General features: G+C 38.3%; 1 protein-coding gene across 1 annotated transcript; it reads left to right on the plus strand.

Annotated features, from left to right (window-relative positions):
* The first annotated feature begins 2,037 nt into the window (after positions 1-2,037).
* rps21 (ribosomal protein S21) lies at positions 2,038-8,549 on the plus strand. Its single transcript, XM_022195763.2, has 6 exons — positions 2,038-2,154; positions 2,611-2,693; positions 3,555-3,618; positions 5,433-5,504; positions 6,607-6,662; positions 8,487-8,549. Exons 2-6 carry the CDS (start codon positions 2,644-2,646, stop codon positions 8,494-8,496), a joined length of 252 nt encoding a protein of 83 aa, XP_022051455.1. The 5' UTR covers positions 2,038-2,154; positions 2,611-2,643; the 3' UTR covers positions 8,497-8,549.
* Positions 8,550-15,871: the final 7,322 nt, after the last annotated feature.

Below are 15,871 nucleotides of genomic sequence, written 5' to 3' on the forward strand. Positions count from 1 at the left end.
CTTAAGGGAGAAATAGCACTGCATATTCAATTAGGCAGAGGAGAAGGGGAAACAATAATTAAAAGGAAAGGACTGGAAAAATGGCAGAAAAAGTGGGATGAAGATAAGAAGGGTAGGGGATTTCATAAAATTCAAAAATCAGTGAAAGTTAATAGATACGAAGAAAGGAGCAGGAGGGAAGAAATTGTCATCTCACGTTTACGAGTAGGACACACTGGGCTTAACAATATCATGTATCTGTTAGGGAAACGAGGAGATGATCTATGTGAAACATGCAGAGTTAAAGAAACCATGGAACATGTGGTGATGCAGTGTAGGAAATTTTCAGTGGAAAGGGAAATGCTGGAGAGGAAAGTTAAGGAGTCGGGTAGGAAGTGGAGTCTAGTTGGAATGTTGGGAACAGAAGGAGAGGGGGAAGAGATAAGGAAAGGGAGGAGGGCGCTACTTGTGTTCCTGAGGGACACAGGGTTATTAAATAAGATATACGTAAATAGGTAAATAGAAATGACTGAATGATGATACACACTCTTGTGCAGTAGGTGGCGGTATGCACCTTAAGTTGTTTGCGACCCGCCATTTAAAAAGAGAGAAGAAGAAGAAGAAGAAGAAGAAGCCTCTGGGTCTGCAATTTTTTTTTTTTTTTTTTTTTCCTTTATTTACATTGCATTGCATTTACATAGACTTGTCATTTTCCCATTACAATGCATACACATAGCATACAAGCTTGCAATAAAATAAGTTTAAAGGAAGAAAGAAAAAGGAGCAACAAAAACAAAAAAAGAAAAAAAGACAACAAATAGGCATATATGCCTAATTCCAAGGTACAATTCATTATAATATATATAACATTCTCTTTTAACCATAAACATTTTAGGCATCGATAACCTTTAAGGTTCTCATTATCTCAAGAGTTTTCACAGATTTTGTGTGGGATACATTTAATAAAGTATTCACGTATATGTCGATATCTAATTGGAAGACTTTAATCGAAGGTTTTGACTCACCATATTTACATTTATGTATATAAAATTTACCTAACAGTATATACAAATTGACTAGATAATCTAGTCTTTTATCTTGATGGGTAAAGTAAGTTACAATAGCCTGGCTTTTTAAACATATTTTGTAATTGGTTTTTTGGAAAATTACTAGCTCTATTTTTGACCAGAATTCTTTAACAACTTGACAGTCATAAAACAGGTGTACAATTGTTTCATCTTCTTGTTTGCACAGGGTGCACTTTGGATCCTTTTCTTTTAGAAATTTAGATATTGCTAAATTGGTAGCATAGATTTTGTGTATTATTTTCCAGTGCAATTCTCTTATTTTATTATTAATGCAATATTTAAATGGGGTTAACCATGCTTTTTGCCAATTAATATTAGGATATTTAGAATTCCAGTAAGCTTTACAAGCCGGTTTAGTTCGATCATGTAGTTGTATGCTATTTCTAATGAATTTGTTGTTACACTTAAGACTGTTAAAAACTATTCCATCAATGATGATTGGCTCTGTTATTTTTGGAGATTGCCCTTTAGTATATGACTTCATCAATTGTTTCAGTCCCTCAGGAACACTTTTCATGACATAATTAAATTCTTTAGAGGTGACAGGAAATTCAAATTTTCTCATAAATACTTCATAAGATAGTAACTGGCCATCATCGCCAAATAAATCCTGTAAGAAAAGTATGCCTCGTTCAGCCCATTTTGATTGATAAAGGGATTTATTTCGCTTAGTAATGTCTTCATTATTCCAAATAATAGATTTGTGGGGCGAAAAGTTGTGCTTGTATAATAGTTTCCAGGCTAAAAGGGCTTGTTGATAAAATGCACACAATTTCAGGGGCAATTTGGATACCTTATAATTACACTTCAATAGACAGCAGAGGCCGCCCACTTTTTTTAAAAATGTTAGTGGGGATAAAATACCACAAGGATTCAGGGTTTCCGATGCATTGCTTAATCCATTGAGAGCCTCTGGGTCTGCAAACACACCTTCTACTCTCGGCTCTTGTCGTCACTGTTATGTGGTGTGTGTCAGTTCGGTTGTAGCAACACAATCCGACAGGTGGCGACACAAACATTCACACGGAGACATTTGTGTTTCCGGGTTAGCGGCTCTTCCTTTCCTGTCGGCCATTTGTCGTATACGGTGAGTTTCTGTCGAGCTCCCGTCTTAAAAACGTTTGAACGTCGATTATATCCGTACATAGCGGTAATTTTCCTGATATTTGTCAAAGTTAACGTCACTATGCAACTGTATATAGTATTTAGTTGGCGTTTTTCACAGAAATAGTGTGCGAACTATCGTGAGACGCGGAGTGTGTGAGCTGCCACATGCGGCCGCTCCTCATGCTAACCGATTAGCTAGCTAGCTACCTAACGCTGTAACGGTTCATGTGTAACTCATAGTAACATACTTGGTGATTTTATATTTTATGGCAACATTTGGATCTTTTTGGTATGTTAGTTTGTTTTTTAAACGCGCCTGTTAAACATCTCGTGGTGTTTTGTACTGTGTGATAGCTTGTGTGCTAGAGTTACAGTAGGTAGGTTAGCGAGCGTCACGATGGAGATGCCTAATATCTCTATGATTGTGTTTCTTCAGATTTGTAGGCGACCACCTGCGCAACCTTGAAACATGCAGAACGACGCTGGTGAATTTGTGGACCTTTACGTCCCACGCAAATGGTAAGTTTTGAGGTGGACTTTAGATAGCTTCTGAGCGCTGTATTTGTTCCTGTCATGTTGTTACCCATTGTGGCCTCATTTCCACTGTAATCTTAAGTTTCGCACTTCTGTTTAAACGGTTAAAAATGGCTAGAAGTGCACAGTTAAAGTACAGTAACTTGTGATTTTAGTAAGAGTTGAAATGAATTGAATATTTATTTTACAAATTTGGAAAAACCAGGGCAAGTGTTACCAGTAGTAGAGAAAATGGTGTGACTGTACATATTGTAGATACTGCACTGTTTACATTTTGTCTTTGTTCATGTGTTCTCTCTGCTAAATACAACCATCCCTAAATTTCCTTTAAAAATGTTTTCATGCAACACTTGGTGGCAACTGAGTCACTAATGTATTCCAGGTTGTGGTTTTACAGAATGTAGACAGAGCAGACAGCGTGGTTTTGGTGAAATTTAAAATGTGCACTGCAGACTTGGCTGACTTTGATGAGATCTCATAGATTTTAGACTTGATTTTGACCTAGTCTCCTTGAACTGCAAATCACACAAGTCGTTGAAGAGCTGACGGTTTGTTGTGTTTTTACACTTTTTGTCTCTTTTAAGTGGATGTGATTTAGATGTCTTTTTGAAGGCAATATTCCTTTCAAAGTCACCCGCATGTTTCGGGGTAGTCATGTGAGGATTTCTGGAGAACAGCCTGAAGCAGTATTTGTAATCGTAATATGTATATCTTGTTAGAAGGAACATAATTATTTTTTGTTTTGCTTAATACGCAGCTAACAGCTCTCACCCTTGACACATGGAAGCCAGTGTAAAAGATTGTGATGTATCGGTTACTTCTGAATTAATTTTAAATATTTTACAGCTCTGCTAGCAACAGAATCATTGGAGCCAAGGACCATGCCTCCATCCAGATCAACATTGCTGAGGTACAGTTGAAAACTTGTTTTTTTTTTTAACATTCTGTGTCAAATGACTTTACTGCTCAAAACAATGTTGTTACTGATACTATAGGCTGTTGTGCATCAACCATATGAAACATTGCTTTTCTCTATAATTTAACGTGTTTCGTGTTGATGTAAACAAATGCAAGCTCTATAGTCAGTCATAGAAGTAATCGATGGAATACCACTCAGAAAAGGGGAAATGATTAGGGCTGGATCTGAATATTCGGTCGTTGTGGTGGTGTCCAAATATTAAATTTGAGATTCGGATCCCCGCTCTCGACCTACCAATCCTGACGTGACACTTAACTTTGCTTGTGTTAGTAAATAGAGGAGAAAAGCTGAAGACGGCGATATCCACGGTAATGTCATGCTAATGCAGTCAGAGTCTGAGGATGAACACACTGAGAAGCAAGATCAGAGTTCTCAAAAATGCACTTTATTAGTTTCTAGCGCTTTCTTAGTTTCTTTTCTGGGTAAGGCTCAAGCCTGAGCCAAGCCACTCCGTAGAAGAGTAAGGGCTTGGTCGCCTGTACGTTTTGGCCTGTCGTCTACACACAAATGCGTTTTTGGGTCCCTGCAAAACGACCTTCTGGAAAGTTTCTTCCCAGATGACGTTTGTCAGAAACTATTTGTAGTGAAGGTGAGGATTATTGGAGGTTTTTATATGTTGATGCAGACACCCACACCACTTCGCCAAAGGGTCTTACCAGTCACTACATGTTTTTCCCTTGGTTCCATGTGATCATATCAGTTGACTCTCATGCAACCAACTGTCTGCTTCTGTTTCTTCACACCTACATGTGGATTCCCAGTTTTACAAGAATGGTTATGTGATGTGCGTTTAGTCACGTTACTGAGATTGTGCTGTTGGCTTGTGCATATTAACTTTTTTTTTTTTAAGACTTTTAAAATTAAAACATATTGCTGTTGGCATAGCCCAAGTCTTCTTTCTGAAGAAAAATGCAGTGCTTAATTGTAACTTGTAACATTTCAATTGTCCTGTGACTCCTGTAGCTGAAAGACGTACGTTCTTGCCCCCTCAGAATTTTTGTGCAATCAGTTTTATTGTGAAGTTGAACCCGACCAGAAGGAATCATGAGTTCATGTTAAAAATGCAGTGTTAATGAGACCTCGACATGGTTGCATCTTGCTTGCTGTATCCTGATTGCAAAGTTAGAATGCACGTAATTTAATTAAGACACTCAGCAGTTAAGTCTTTGTCTGACTGAAACTATACAAGGCATAACTTGTATTTGAAAAAGTGCTGTGCATCAGTAGCGTAATGCCAGCTGCTTGAACATGTAAATAATTGTGTATAGTTTAAAACAAACAGTTGACTCAGTGTTGGTTGTAAAATTTGCATGTTATTTGCTATGATAAACCACAACGGCACCCGTACAGTACAGCTGAGTGTTTCAGGGTCAGGTTTTCCCCTGAGCTCGGTCACACCATGAGAACATGGTTTTGTCAACAACTCGTAGATCCATCCCAGAGTATCAGTGTTTTCACTCTGGACTGTTGCTATAAACATAACGTATGAAATCTGAGTCATTTTGGTGAACCATGTCCATCAGTTGTGCGTGTTTTGAACTATTTCATACAAATCCCATTTACTTGATGCACTGCTGTTTTCATTTTGAGAGTAAATTTAAATTAGTTCTTAAGGAAATTGTGTAGAAATTTTTTGGGAGATCATATAGGGGTTAAAAATAACTAAAATTGGTTCATGTGTGCAAAAACTTTGGCGAGTTTAAGTGTGCTTGTAATTCTTACCTGGTGTGATCTGTCTTTTTTAGGTTGACAAGGTGACCGGTCGCTTCAACGGTCAGTTCAAGACCTACGCCATCTGTGGAGCCATCCGCAGAATGGTAAGTCCGAGTTGAATGAAAGCAGTTTTGTACATTACCTACTGTCATTTTAAGACAGAAACCTTTATGGGACTAAGTTTGCTTGTCTTTCATTAAGAATCTTGTAGCAGAGAACTTTACTTCCCCTGGTGGTTACAGAGTTGAGCCTGGCTGTACAACCGAACTGCTCTAGATTAAACATGTTCAGGCCAGATTATTTGTTGCATTGCTTATTTGTAAACGTTTTAAAGGTTAAAGGCAGTTACGCAGGGCTGACAGTGCCGGGCTGCTATTGAAGCGAATGTGGAAAAATGACACCATGAAATCTGTTGAAAAGCTTAGTGTTGGTTGGCTGAATATTTTCCGGTTGAGTGTTATGAAGCAGACAGTTGGTTTTCTGGGGGCAAGGTGGAACACATGACAAACAACCACCATCTTTGGCATTATGGAATTCTCCCATTGGTTTCTATTTTGAATTATTTAAATGGTGAAGCTTTGTATGTCTGATTCCTTGCTCTTTCTGTCAGAGAGGTGATTTAAGGGCATAGGTGGTTTGTTCCGCAATGCTCTAGTTTAATTTGGTTGATAATCCCCAACATGAGCTAGAAACTTTAATTACTTTTATCCTCAAATATTGGTTTCCACTGAATAACTTTTGTCTCACTGTGGATTTGCAAGAAGGTTTGATGTAGACAGTTTAATTTGCAGAGGAAACCTTTTGATAGAAACTTTGATTTCTGTTGGAATGGTGCTAAATATCCCTCTTTATTTATATTTTATTGATGTTTGATTTCTTTCTTGATCAGTTCTGGCAGATGCAGCATTTGTAATAGTCTTGATTTTTTTTTTCTCATTTTTGTAAAACTGAAAATGGCAGTATAGTGATTTTTACCATTTCTGATGAGGTGTCTCTCCTCACTGCTCTCCATGCTACTATGGTGCAAAAAAGCACAGCGGGCAGCAGCAGCTACTTTACATGTGTTTTTTTATTATGATTGTGTTTTGTGTTGATATAAAGAAGCCAAATCAAAAGTTTTATAAATGCTGTGTAACACTACGCTGTAATGTAATGGTATAGGTCACACACTGCTTGTATTTATTAAAACTTTTTCTCCTCCAACAGGGCGAGTCTGATGACTCCATCCTGAGGCTGGCAAAGAATGACACCATTGTTGCAAAGTAAGGACCTGTTGTCTCATACTATATGGGAAATGTATGTAAAGCGTCATGCATGCATAAAGATAAGGGCGTACTTCGAGTCGTCATGTTGGCTTTTACGTTACACGTACAGATCAGACCACAGGATAAAAAGTTGTTCCATCATCTGCGTAGTGACTGAAAAAATCAGTTATGTGGTTTTGTAAGTGTTAGTTTGAGACCAAACAAGAAAAAATAATCAAGTTCCCACACTGAGTTTTTAGCAGCAGGTCTTTTGGTGTTGGGGACATTTGTCTGTTGTGTTCAGCTTGTTGTGGCAGAGAGCCAACACTGACAATAACAGAACCCCAAATTTGAAAGGGGTAAATGGAGCTCATTGATCATTTTATTGATTAAACCTGTCCACGCCTCCATCAGCTGTTGAATGTTTCTTTTAGTTTCATGAGGACAGGAATTGGACTTCAACTAATGGTTGTCGATTATTCTAGTAATCTAAGAATTTTTACTTTGTTTCTTTAAAAAAAAAGATTGCTCAATCTGATTAATCCTTCATTACAAACAGCTGATGATTAATTTAACAGTTGAAAATGAAACAAATTGTTGCAGGACTTTTAATTAATGAGCAGTTCTTCTCTGTCCTGCAAGTATCCATGTGGATCTGAGAAAATGTACATTATCTGGGTTTCATTTAATAATTGTGATTTGATTTCATGGAATGCCATTAAGGTGGAATATTACTACTATATATGTAGTTGAAAACTTGTAATTTAATGTTTTGTCTTTACTAAATGTTGGAAGTGATGAGTGTGTGTCGACCACTTGAATTTACATCACGGGTTCCTTTATATACGCCTGATGAATTGGCAGATTTCATTACTTTGTTAAACAGTTTTGACAGTAACTTACAATTTACATCAAACTACAGTGATGAAAGAGTCAGTTTCCTAGACATGTGGGTCATTAAGAACAGTGGCTCTCTCATAACAACTATCTAGCGCAAGGACACAGATAAAAATACTTTACTGTTGGCTACCAGTTGTCATCCCACTTCCTTAAAAAAGGGTCTTCCCATCAGTCAGTTTCTCAGATTGAGACAAATTTGTCATTCTATGGAGGACTTTATTGAAAAGGCAGTGGATATGAAGAAGAGATTTGTGGAGCGGGGGTACCCATCGTTGTGGATTGATCAAGCATATGAATTGGTTCTTAAAAAGACATGTTCCGAGTTGTTAAAAAAGGGAGTTAAAAAACAAAAGAAATTTTCTGTTAAGTGTATCACTCAGTACTCTGCTGCAATTAGGTCTGTCTTCCATAAACACTGGCATATTATTCAGTCCGATCTGGAACTTGCCTCCTTGTTCAAAGATGCTCCTCTGTTTGTAAATAAAAGAAGGAGAAAATAAGGGATCACATAGTTCGTGCCAATTTTAATAAGAAATCCAGTCAAGTTATACAGACACGCTTGCACCCTCTCCCAAATGGAAACTACTGTTGTGGTAGTTGTGCGCAGTGTAACAATACTAGAAAAACTAGTTACTTTCTGCATCCTCACACAGGCAAATTATATCCCATCAACAGTGTTATCACCTGTGCATCTACACACGTAATCTACTTGATACGCTGTCCTTGCGGTCTGGCCTATGTGGGAAAAACCACAAGAAAACTTAAACATAGGATAAGTGAACATAAAAGCTCTGTATGTAGGAATGACCGGGATTATCCCGTGGCCTTACATTATGGTCTGTTTTTCCTCTACGCACCTGTTTTTTTGATAGATGTGCCAAGTGTTTACCTTGACAACTTGAATTTGACATCTGTTTTCTTGTCTTTGTTTTTGTTTCACAGGAACTTCTGAGTGTGATGTTGGAGCTGTGGAATCTTTGTAAAATAAAATGAAAAAAAAACTTCCATTGTTGGAATTTCTTTATAACTAAATGAACGATATAAACAGGTGAAGTGTCTACTGCAGTCTGTTCAACACTTTAATCAGACGACTAGATTTGAACCTTAAGGCAGCATTACAGTTACATGAAACGGACGTCTTGGCTATGAATTGGTACACTTTGATATCAAAGAAGCAAATCACAAAACCCAACATTTGAGTTTATGTCAACAGATGCCAGTTTAATAAGTGAGCCATGCTCATGGCTGCCCATGTTTGCTCCTCTTTAGCTCTAAGTAAATGCTTCTCGTATCTAGCCCAGAAGTTAAATGAACATCAAGAAAAAACACTTCCTTTAATGTATTTTAGGAGCAACAATACTTGTGTTGGTTGTTGGCAGCGATTAAAGCCCAAATATGATTCCCTCTATTCAGGGGTGTCCGGTAGTCCTTAGTTCAGTGGTCACATCCAGTCCAGTTTGATCTCAAGTGGGCCAGACCAGTAAAATCTCAGCCTAACAAGCTATGAATGACCACAACTCCAAATTGTTCCCTTTGTTTCATGCACAAAACATTTAACATTTGGTGAACTACCTTCTTGCAAAGCAATTATGAACCTGAAATTTCTTAAGAAAAATAAGTACAATTTCACTATTATGCCTCAGTTTATCATTTACACTTTACAACTTCGAGATCAGTTTCATCTACAAAAAGTACAAAACACTTAGTCTCAGGTATCTGCACCTGAAAATATAGTATTTTACTTAATGTCAAAACAGCTTGTCAAGATCTAGAAATTATTTTAAATTTTCATTCATTTACACATCTATGTGGTAATCCTGACCACCATACAAACTGAAGTGGGAACTACAAAGAAAGGTTAAGTTGTCCCCCTGCCTTGTGCTAAATTTATATATAAAAAAAATCTCCTTGAAGTTGTGGCAGTACAGTGGACAAATTTAAAATTACTTTATTTTTATTTACTTTTACTGAAATTGCTTGTCATGTCATCTGTAATTTTTACAGTTTATAAAAAGTCAAAATCAAAAATCAAATCAAAACTTTATTTATAAAGCACTTTTCATACAAAAAAAGCAGCGCAAAGTGCTGTACAACATTTAAAAACATTAAAAATAAGACTACCCATCCCGCCCTCCCCCCATATAGGCACACAACTGCACGCGCGCACACACACACGCACACACTCTCACCACTGGCTGTAGGAAGACATGGCGTGGCACTGACGATTGTGGAAAACGCCTCCATTGGGGCCGTCCACACCGGGAGGAGCTCCAGGCCATGCCTGCCGGAGGCGCCGGCACCCGGACTCCCCGACCACGACAGACACAGGGACCCCACACCGAGGTAGGGAGCCCCCCAACTAGCCGAGCCGAGGAGACCCGAGGACAACACAGTCATCCTGTGGGCTGGATTGGACTCCCTTATGGGCCGATTTTGGCCCACAGACTTCATGTTTGAAACCCTTGCTCTCAAGAATCACATTTTTTTCTGGTGTATGACGAGGATTGTTGCAGGGACTTGTCAGTTTTGCTTTGAAAAAGTTTATTATACCCAGTCCACAAGGTACTCTTTATACTTTACATGGGTCTTGGTTTATATAGGGTAGACTCTACCCTATATAAACCAAGACCCATGTAAAGTGGGTCTGAATTATAATGATTTTAATTTAATAGCTTAGGAAACACTCTACCCGGTAGAGTGTTTCCTAAACTATTAAATTAAAATCATTATCTTTTTAAAAAGTGGTCTTCCACTGCAGTGTGTCACAGATTAGGCCTGTAAATCTGAGGATGTTGTATTATTGTCCTTTGGACCTTCATAGAGGTGAACTTTTTTTCTTCAAATTCATTTAAAATGTTGCATCATCCTCTACAATAAAGTAGAAATAAAAATTTAAATGTGTCTGACTTTATGGACAGATTCAAATTGAGACATCAAACTATGGAACTTCACAGCTGTACAATATTCAACTCAAATATCTAATTCCATAAACTATTGTGTTACAAATCCACACAGTACAATGTGTGCAGCTTTCAATGAAACTGCTTAAAACTAAAGAAATAGTAACATTTTCTGTCATTTGCAATGTTGTCTCCCTTAAAAATCCCACTTTAACTGGGCTGTGACTCCAGAAAAATTCTAACAATTTGTGCGAGCAACTATTGAGGATGTTTTAAAATGTCCATTATCATTCAACAGTTTGAGGTCACTTAAAATATCCTTGTTTTTGAAAGAGAAGTGGGTTTTTTTTCAATGAAGATATTAAATTAATCAGGAACACAATCTAGATATTGTTAATGTGGTAAATGACTATTCTAGCTGGAAACGGCTGATTTTTATTGAAATATCTCCATAGGGGTACAGAGGAACATTTCCAGCAACCATCACTCCTGTGTTCTAATGCTACATTGTGTTAGCTAATGGTGTTGAAAGGCTAATTGATGATTAGACTAGCAATTATGTTAGAACATGAATAAAAGTGTGAGTTTTCATGGAAAACATGAACTTGTCTGAGTGACCCCAAACTTTTGAATGGTCGTGTGCATGTAGCTTCACAAATAGGAAAAAAAGGAAAATGGTCGACTTGACAAGTGTTGAAAAATGACACAGCAAGACATCAATGAGAAATCGGAGGTTGATTTTAGCGTGCTACTTGGTCCAGATGAGGGATTTCTGTCTAAACATGTTGTGATAGAATTTATAAGCCTTCTATTTTTGCTTAAGCAGGTTTTTCTGGAAAGTACATAAAACTGCAGGTGCATTAAACCGGTCAGTCGTTTTTACATATTATCACCTGGCTGGCAGAGCATACTGTATTTTACAACTTTTAATCAAGTGAGGTACTGAACAAGGTCTGACAGATCAAGTTATTTAGGTGACCAAAAATTTAAACAAAACATTTCCAGGCAGCTCAGTTGAGATAATCTGATAAATCTATTGAGTGAGTCCAGTCTTGCTGGGACCTCAGATGTCTGGTTATGTTTCTTCTTAGGCTGCAGGTAGTTTTATCAGATGTTTCCTGTACTTCCGCTGAAACGCAACTCCAGGTGCTTATTCTGACCAGCAGGGGGCAGAATGTGATAAGAAATGAACTTCATTGAGAACACAAAACCCTGTTTGGTTGTATTTCCCAAAACACAAGAAGCGGGAAATGAAATCTCTCTGATGACCACACTGCCAGCAGCATGCACTTTAACTCAACTAATATCTTAGAGTTAGAGCTTTTAAACGTCATGGTCAGCATATTGTCATATAAGGGGCAGTTTTCCCAAATGTTTCTTTATATCATTTTTTGTTTCACTCGCTATGTTTTCTTTTATTGCACAAGCTGTAATTTAAATTCAAATGGAAACATACAAATTCATTCTTTTAAGATTTTTGCTCACATATTTGAGGTCTTCACAACAGCGCCCCCCTTCAATCCTCACTACTTTCACTGCCAGTTTGTGTGGTGAAACAGGGTACTGCACACAGGTACATATCTGCTAATGTTGCTCTGTTAAATGATGCAATTCCTGCTAGCTTGATTGAAAAGCAGATCTGAAAAGATATGTTGTGATTAAATGTTGTCAGTATTGTGACAGTCTGTCATAATTACACCAGAGAAGTGAGTACAATCCTGTGCAATGTCACCTCAATGTCCAAATGATACTAATTTGAATGACCTCTCACTATAATGCGGTATTTCTGATATCGACATTTTTTTTCCTGTTACAAATAATCCAAAACACTTCAACTAGGACTATATTGAAAATACAGACCCCAAAAAAGCAACCCAGTGCATCAAAAGTGAACACATCTGTGATCATGACACACAAGTTTTGATCACTAAAACTCATCCGAGAATAATTCTGGGTATTTTAAATACAGAGGAAGAGCAACGCAATTCCTCAGCAAAAAGCAAAAGAAAAAAAGAAAACGATTAGGTCTGCCATCTAAAATAAAGTTACGCATACGAAGTGCTGAAAAATTGAAAGATTTGAATTTTAGTAAAGATGGTGAACTATGGGTGTCTCTCTGCTTGGCCCTGCTGATGGTTAGAGGCTTTATAGCAGCTGTACACTGAAAAAAATCTACTAAAAATCTGACAGTCATGATGACAAAAAAAACAACTTAAAAACAGCAGACTACTGTAGGAATGGTGAAAATAATGAAAAATATCTGTTTTTGCATTTTAAATACATTAAATCTGTGTAAATATATGGTATTTCTATTAAAAAAAATAAAAAACCAAGCATACGAAGAAAAGAACACTGTCCCTACGGTGAAACATGGAGGAGGCTCAGTAATGTTTTGGGGCTGCTTTGCTGCATCTGGCACAGGGTGTCTTGAAAGTGTGCAAGGTACGATGAAATCTGAAGACTATCAAGGCATTCTGGAGAGAAATGTGCTGCCTAGTGTCAGAAAGCTTGGTCTCAGTCGCAGGTCATGGGTCTTCCAACAGGACAACGATCCAAAACACACAGCCAAAAACACCCAAGAATGGCTGAGAGAAAAGCGTTGGACTATTCTAAAGTGGCCTTCTATGAGCCCAGATCTGAATCCCATTGAACATATGTGGAAGGAGCTGAAACATGCCATTTGGAGAAGACACCCATCAAACCTGAGACAACTGGAGCTGTTTGCTCATGAGGAGTGGGCCAAAATACCTGTTGACAGCTGCAGAACGCTCATTGACAAATACAGAAATCGTTTAATTGCAGTGATTGCCTCAAAAGGTTGTGCAACAAAATATTAAGTTATGGGTACCATCATTTTTGTCCAGCCCTATTTCATTAGTTTGTTTTTTAAAATAATTATGTTAATCAACAATTCAAAAGTGATGGCTGATTTTGATTATGTAATTTTCAATAAATTTTTATTTATTGTTACTTTTGTGAGTTTCAAGTGATTTCAGTGAGAATTGTGGGTTTTTCCTTCTTTAACTGAGGGGTACCAACAATTTTGTCCACGTGTGTAATACTGTTTATACTGTTTTCTGTGATTTTACACTATAATCTGTGGTGTATTTCAAAAAAAGAAACTCTTGTTCAAGTTGGTAAAAATGATACAGTAAAAAACTGTTTAGAATTTCTTTTTTTTACATTGTACACATTGTTGAAATTTTACTTCAAGATCTAACTGACCTTTAAGCACTGAGGGGATGAAGATGAAGTCATGGTGGGAATGACAGGGCAGGGTGAAGGAACAGGGAGGTTGCAGTGGTCGTTTTGGTTAACAGTGGTGTGGAACTGGTGGGTTGGAGGTGTGTGAGAGCGCTTTCAGGGTATCTTTAACCTCGCACAGCCTCATTGATAGCTGTGATCAGCTGCTACTTTACTGCACTGTTCCCACACATTCTGGCTCTTTTCCACTTCAGGTGAGCAGCTGAACACATGAGATGTATGTCATCATTGTCCTCGGTGCCTCCCCTCCATCTGCTTGCCTCACCTTTTCCCAGAAGGCCTGGTTGGACTGTGCTCTGATGATGTGAGTATGTGCTTCACCTTAAAGACCAAATTTTGCAAAGAATTCTCACCCTTCATGAGCTTGCTTACGCGGAGATGTAGGCTGAATCCCAAACCGCCCCCTATACACTATCGCAACACACTACCCCTCCGTTTGCGCGTTCCCGCGGAGGGTCCTCCATATTAAGGGCCGTCCCAAACCGCGTAGTGCGGAGGGAGACTGGACTGTTCAGCCCTTAAATAGCGAGTCTGCATCGATGCTCACTCTGGACAACTTTTTCAGGAAGTGCAACGTCGAAATGGAGGAGGAAACAAACATATCGATGTAAGTTCCACATGCGTCCATTATTTCTCCCACGCCTTTTTCACACTGACAGAACATCACAAAAAGAGTGGTGAGAAAAGATAAAACAAAAGAAACAAATCTTCTTCTCTGCTGACGTTTGATTTAATTGTGCACCCCCTGACACCTTAAAATTTGAACACAACTGACAGAATTAATTTATGCATTCATTTGTTGGATTTGAAATGCCAGATAATAGGATTGGAAAACATGTGAGTGAAAAAAAAGTGGGATGCTTTTGTCTTCTGGAAGCAGCAGCGATCCTTGTTAGTTGCAACCTGTGCCACAACGCTACAGCCATGCACAGTAGGCGTCTTTGTGTTACCATGGCAATGACATCTTCCGTTTTCCGGTGAGGCGACAGGGCATCCCATTCCTGACGATCGTATTTATACCCTCCCCCTTCAATAATAGGTGCCCTCCACAGCTGCGAGTGTGTCTTCTTTTGGAGTGACACTCGGTAGTGTAGGGGGAGTGTGTAGGGGGCGGTTTGGGATTCAGCCTATGTGTAGCCCTGTGATAGACTGGTGACTTGTTCCAAGGTGTCACCTGCCTTCACCTTAAATCAGACTCTACAGAGGATTAAGCGTTGTAGAGATGATGAATGGATGGATGAAGCTGGTAGACAGACACACAAGTATTACTTAAAAACAAAACCAGCAATGGGTTGTAATGCTCCGAAGTCAAACTGTTGTTTTTTTCATTTCCACTTTTTTCCATATAGCTTTTCCTCCAGCCCCCTGTGACTCTAATGAGGATTAAGCAGAGTATAGATAACGGATGGAGGCAACAAAGTCTGTTTAAAGCATGATACAAATTATGATTGGATTTTTTTTAGGACACGTCGACTTCACCAACTGCCTGTTCACCATTTCAGGTGAAATGACAGACTACAGTGAACATGTTCTGCCTTTTAATTGCGACACTTTGTGTTCATGGACTAATTACTGTCCCTTCTCAGGCCTGCTTGGTGTGAGAAAAAGTCATAGGACGTGAACCCACTTGTCTCCCATGGGTGTGCTTGGACACTCAGAGAAAGACTGAAAATGTCTTGAACGTAAAGTGAGTAAATGAAATAGAGAATTCTAACGTTATAATAACACTTAATAAATTGAGGGATTTTTTTTTTCTTTTTTGAGGGGTGCTCTCCATTGAACTTCAATTTTAGTAAAACTAAAGTGTTGATCAATTACAATTACATTTCTAAGCTAAGTCATCTTATGAAAACTTTAAAAGCCTGGAATCAACATGTAAAGTGTCTGAAGGTGTTACCAATACTGGAAAAAATGGAGGCTGTACATACTATGGATATTTTACTACTGACACTTTTCATTTGTGTCCATACTTGTCTCCTCTCTGCTCAGTGTAAACACAGCCTGCAGTTCAGCAGAGAAGTTGCTCAGATTGTGTTCCATGCCGCAGTTGAGTCACTTCATGACTGCACAGAGGTGGGAAGAATTTTGTCATTTTTACAGAATCTGATTAGAGAAAATGTTTTATATTAGCAAATGTTCAAATGAGGTGTGTAGATTTAAGTG

Source organism: Acanthochromis polyacanthus, chromosome 6 (genome assembly GCF_021347895.1).
Source record: "Acanthochromis polyacanthus isolate Apoly-LR-REF ecotype Palm Island chromosome 6, KAUST_Apoly_ChrSc, whole genome shotgun sequence".
Lineage (NCBI taxonomy): Eukaryota > Metazoa > Chordata > Actinopteri > Pomacentridae > Acanthochromis > Acanthochromis polyacanthus.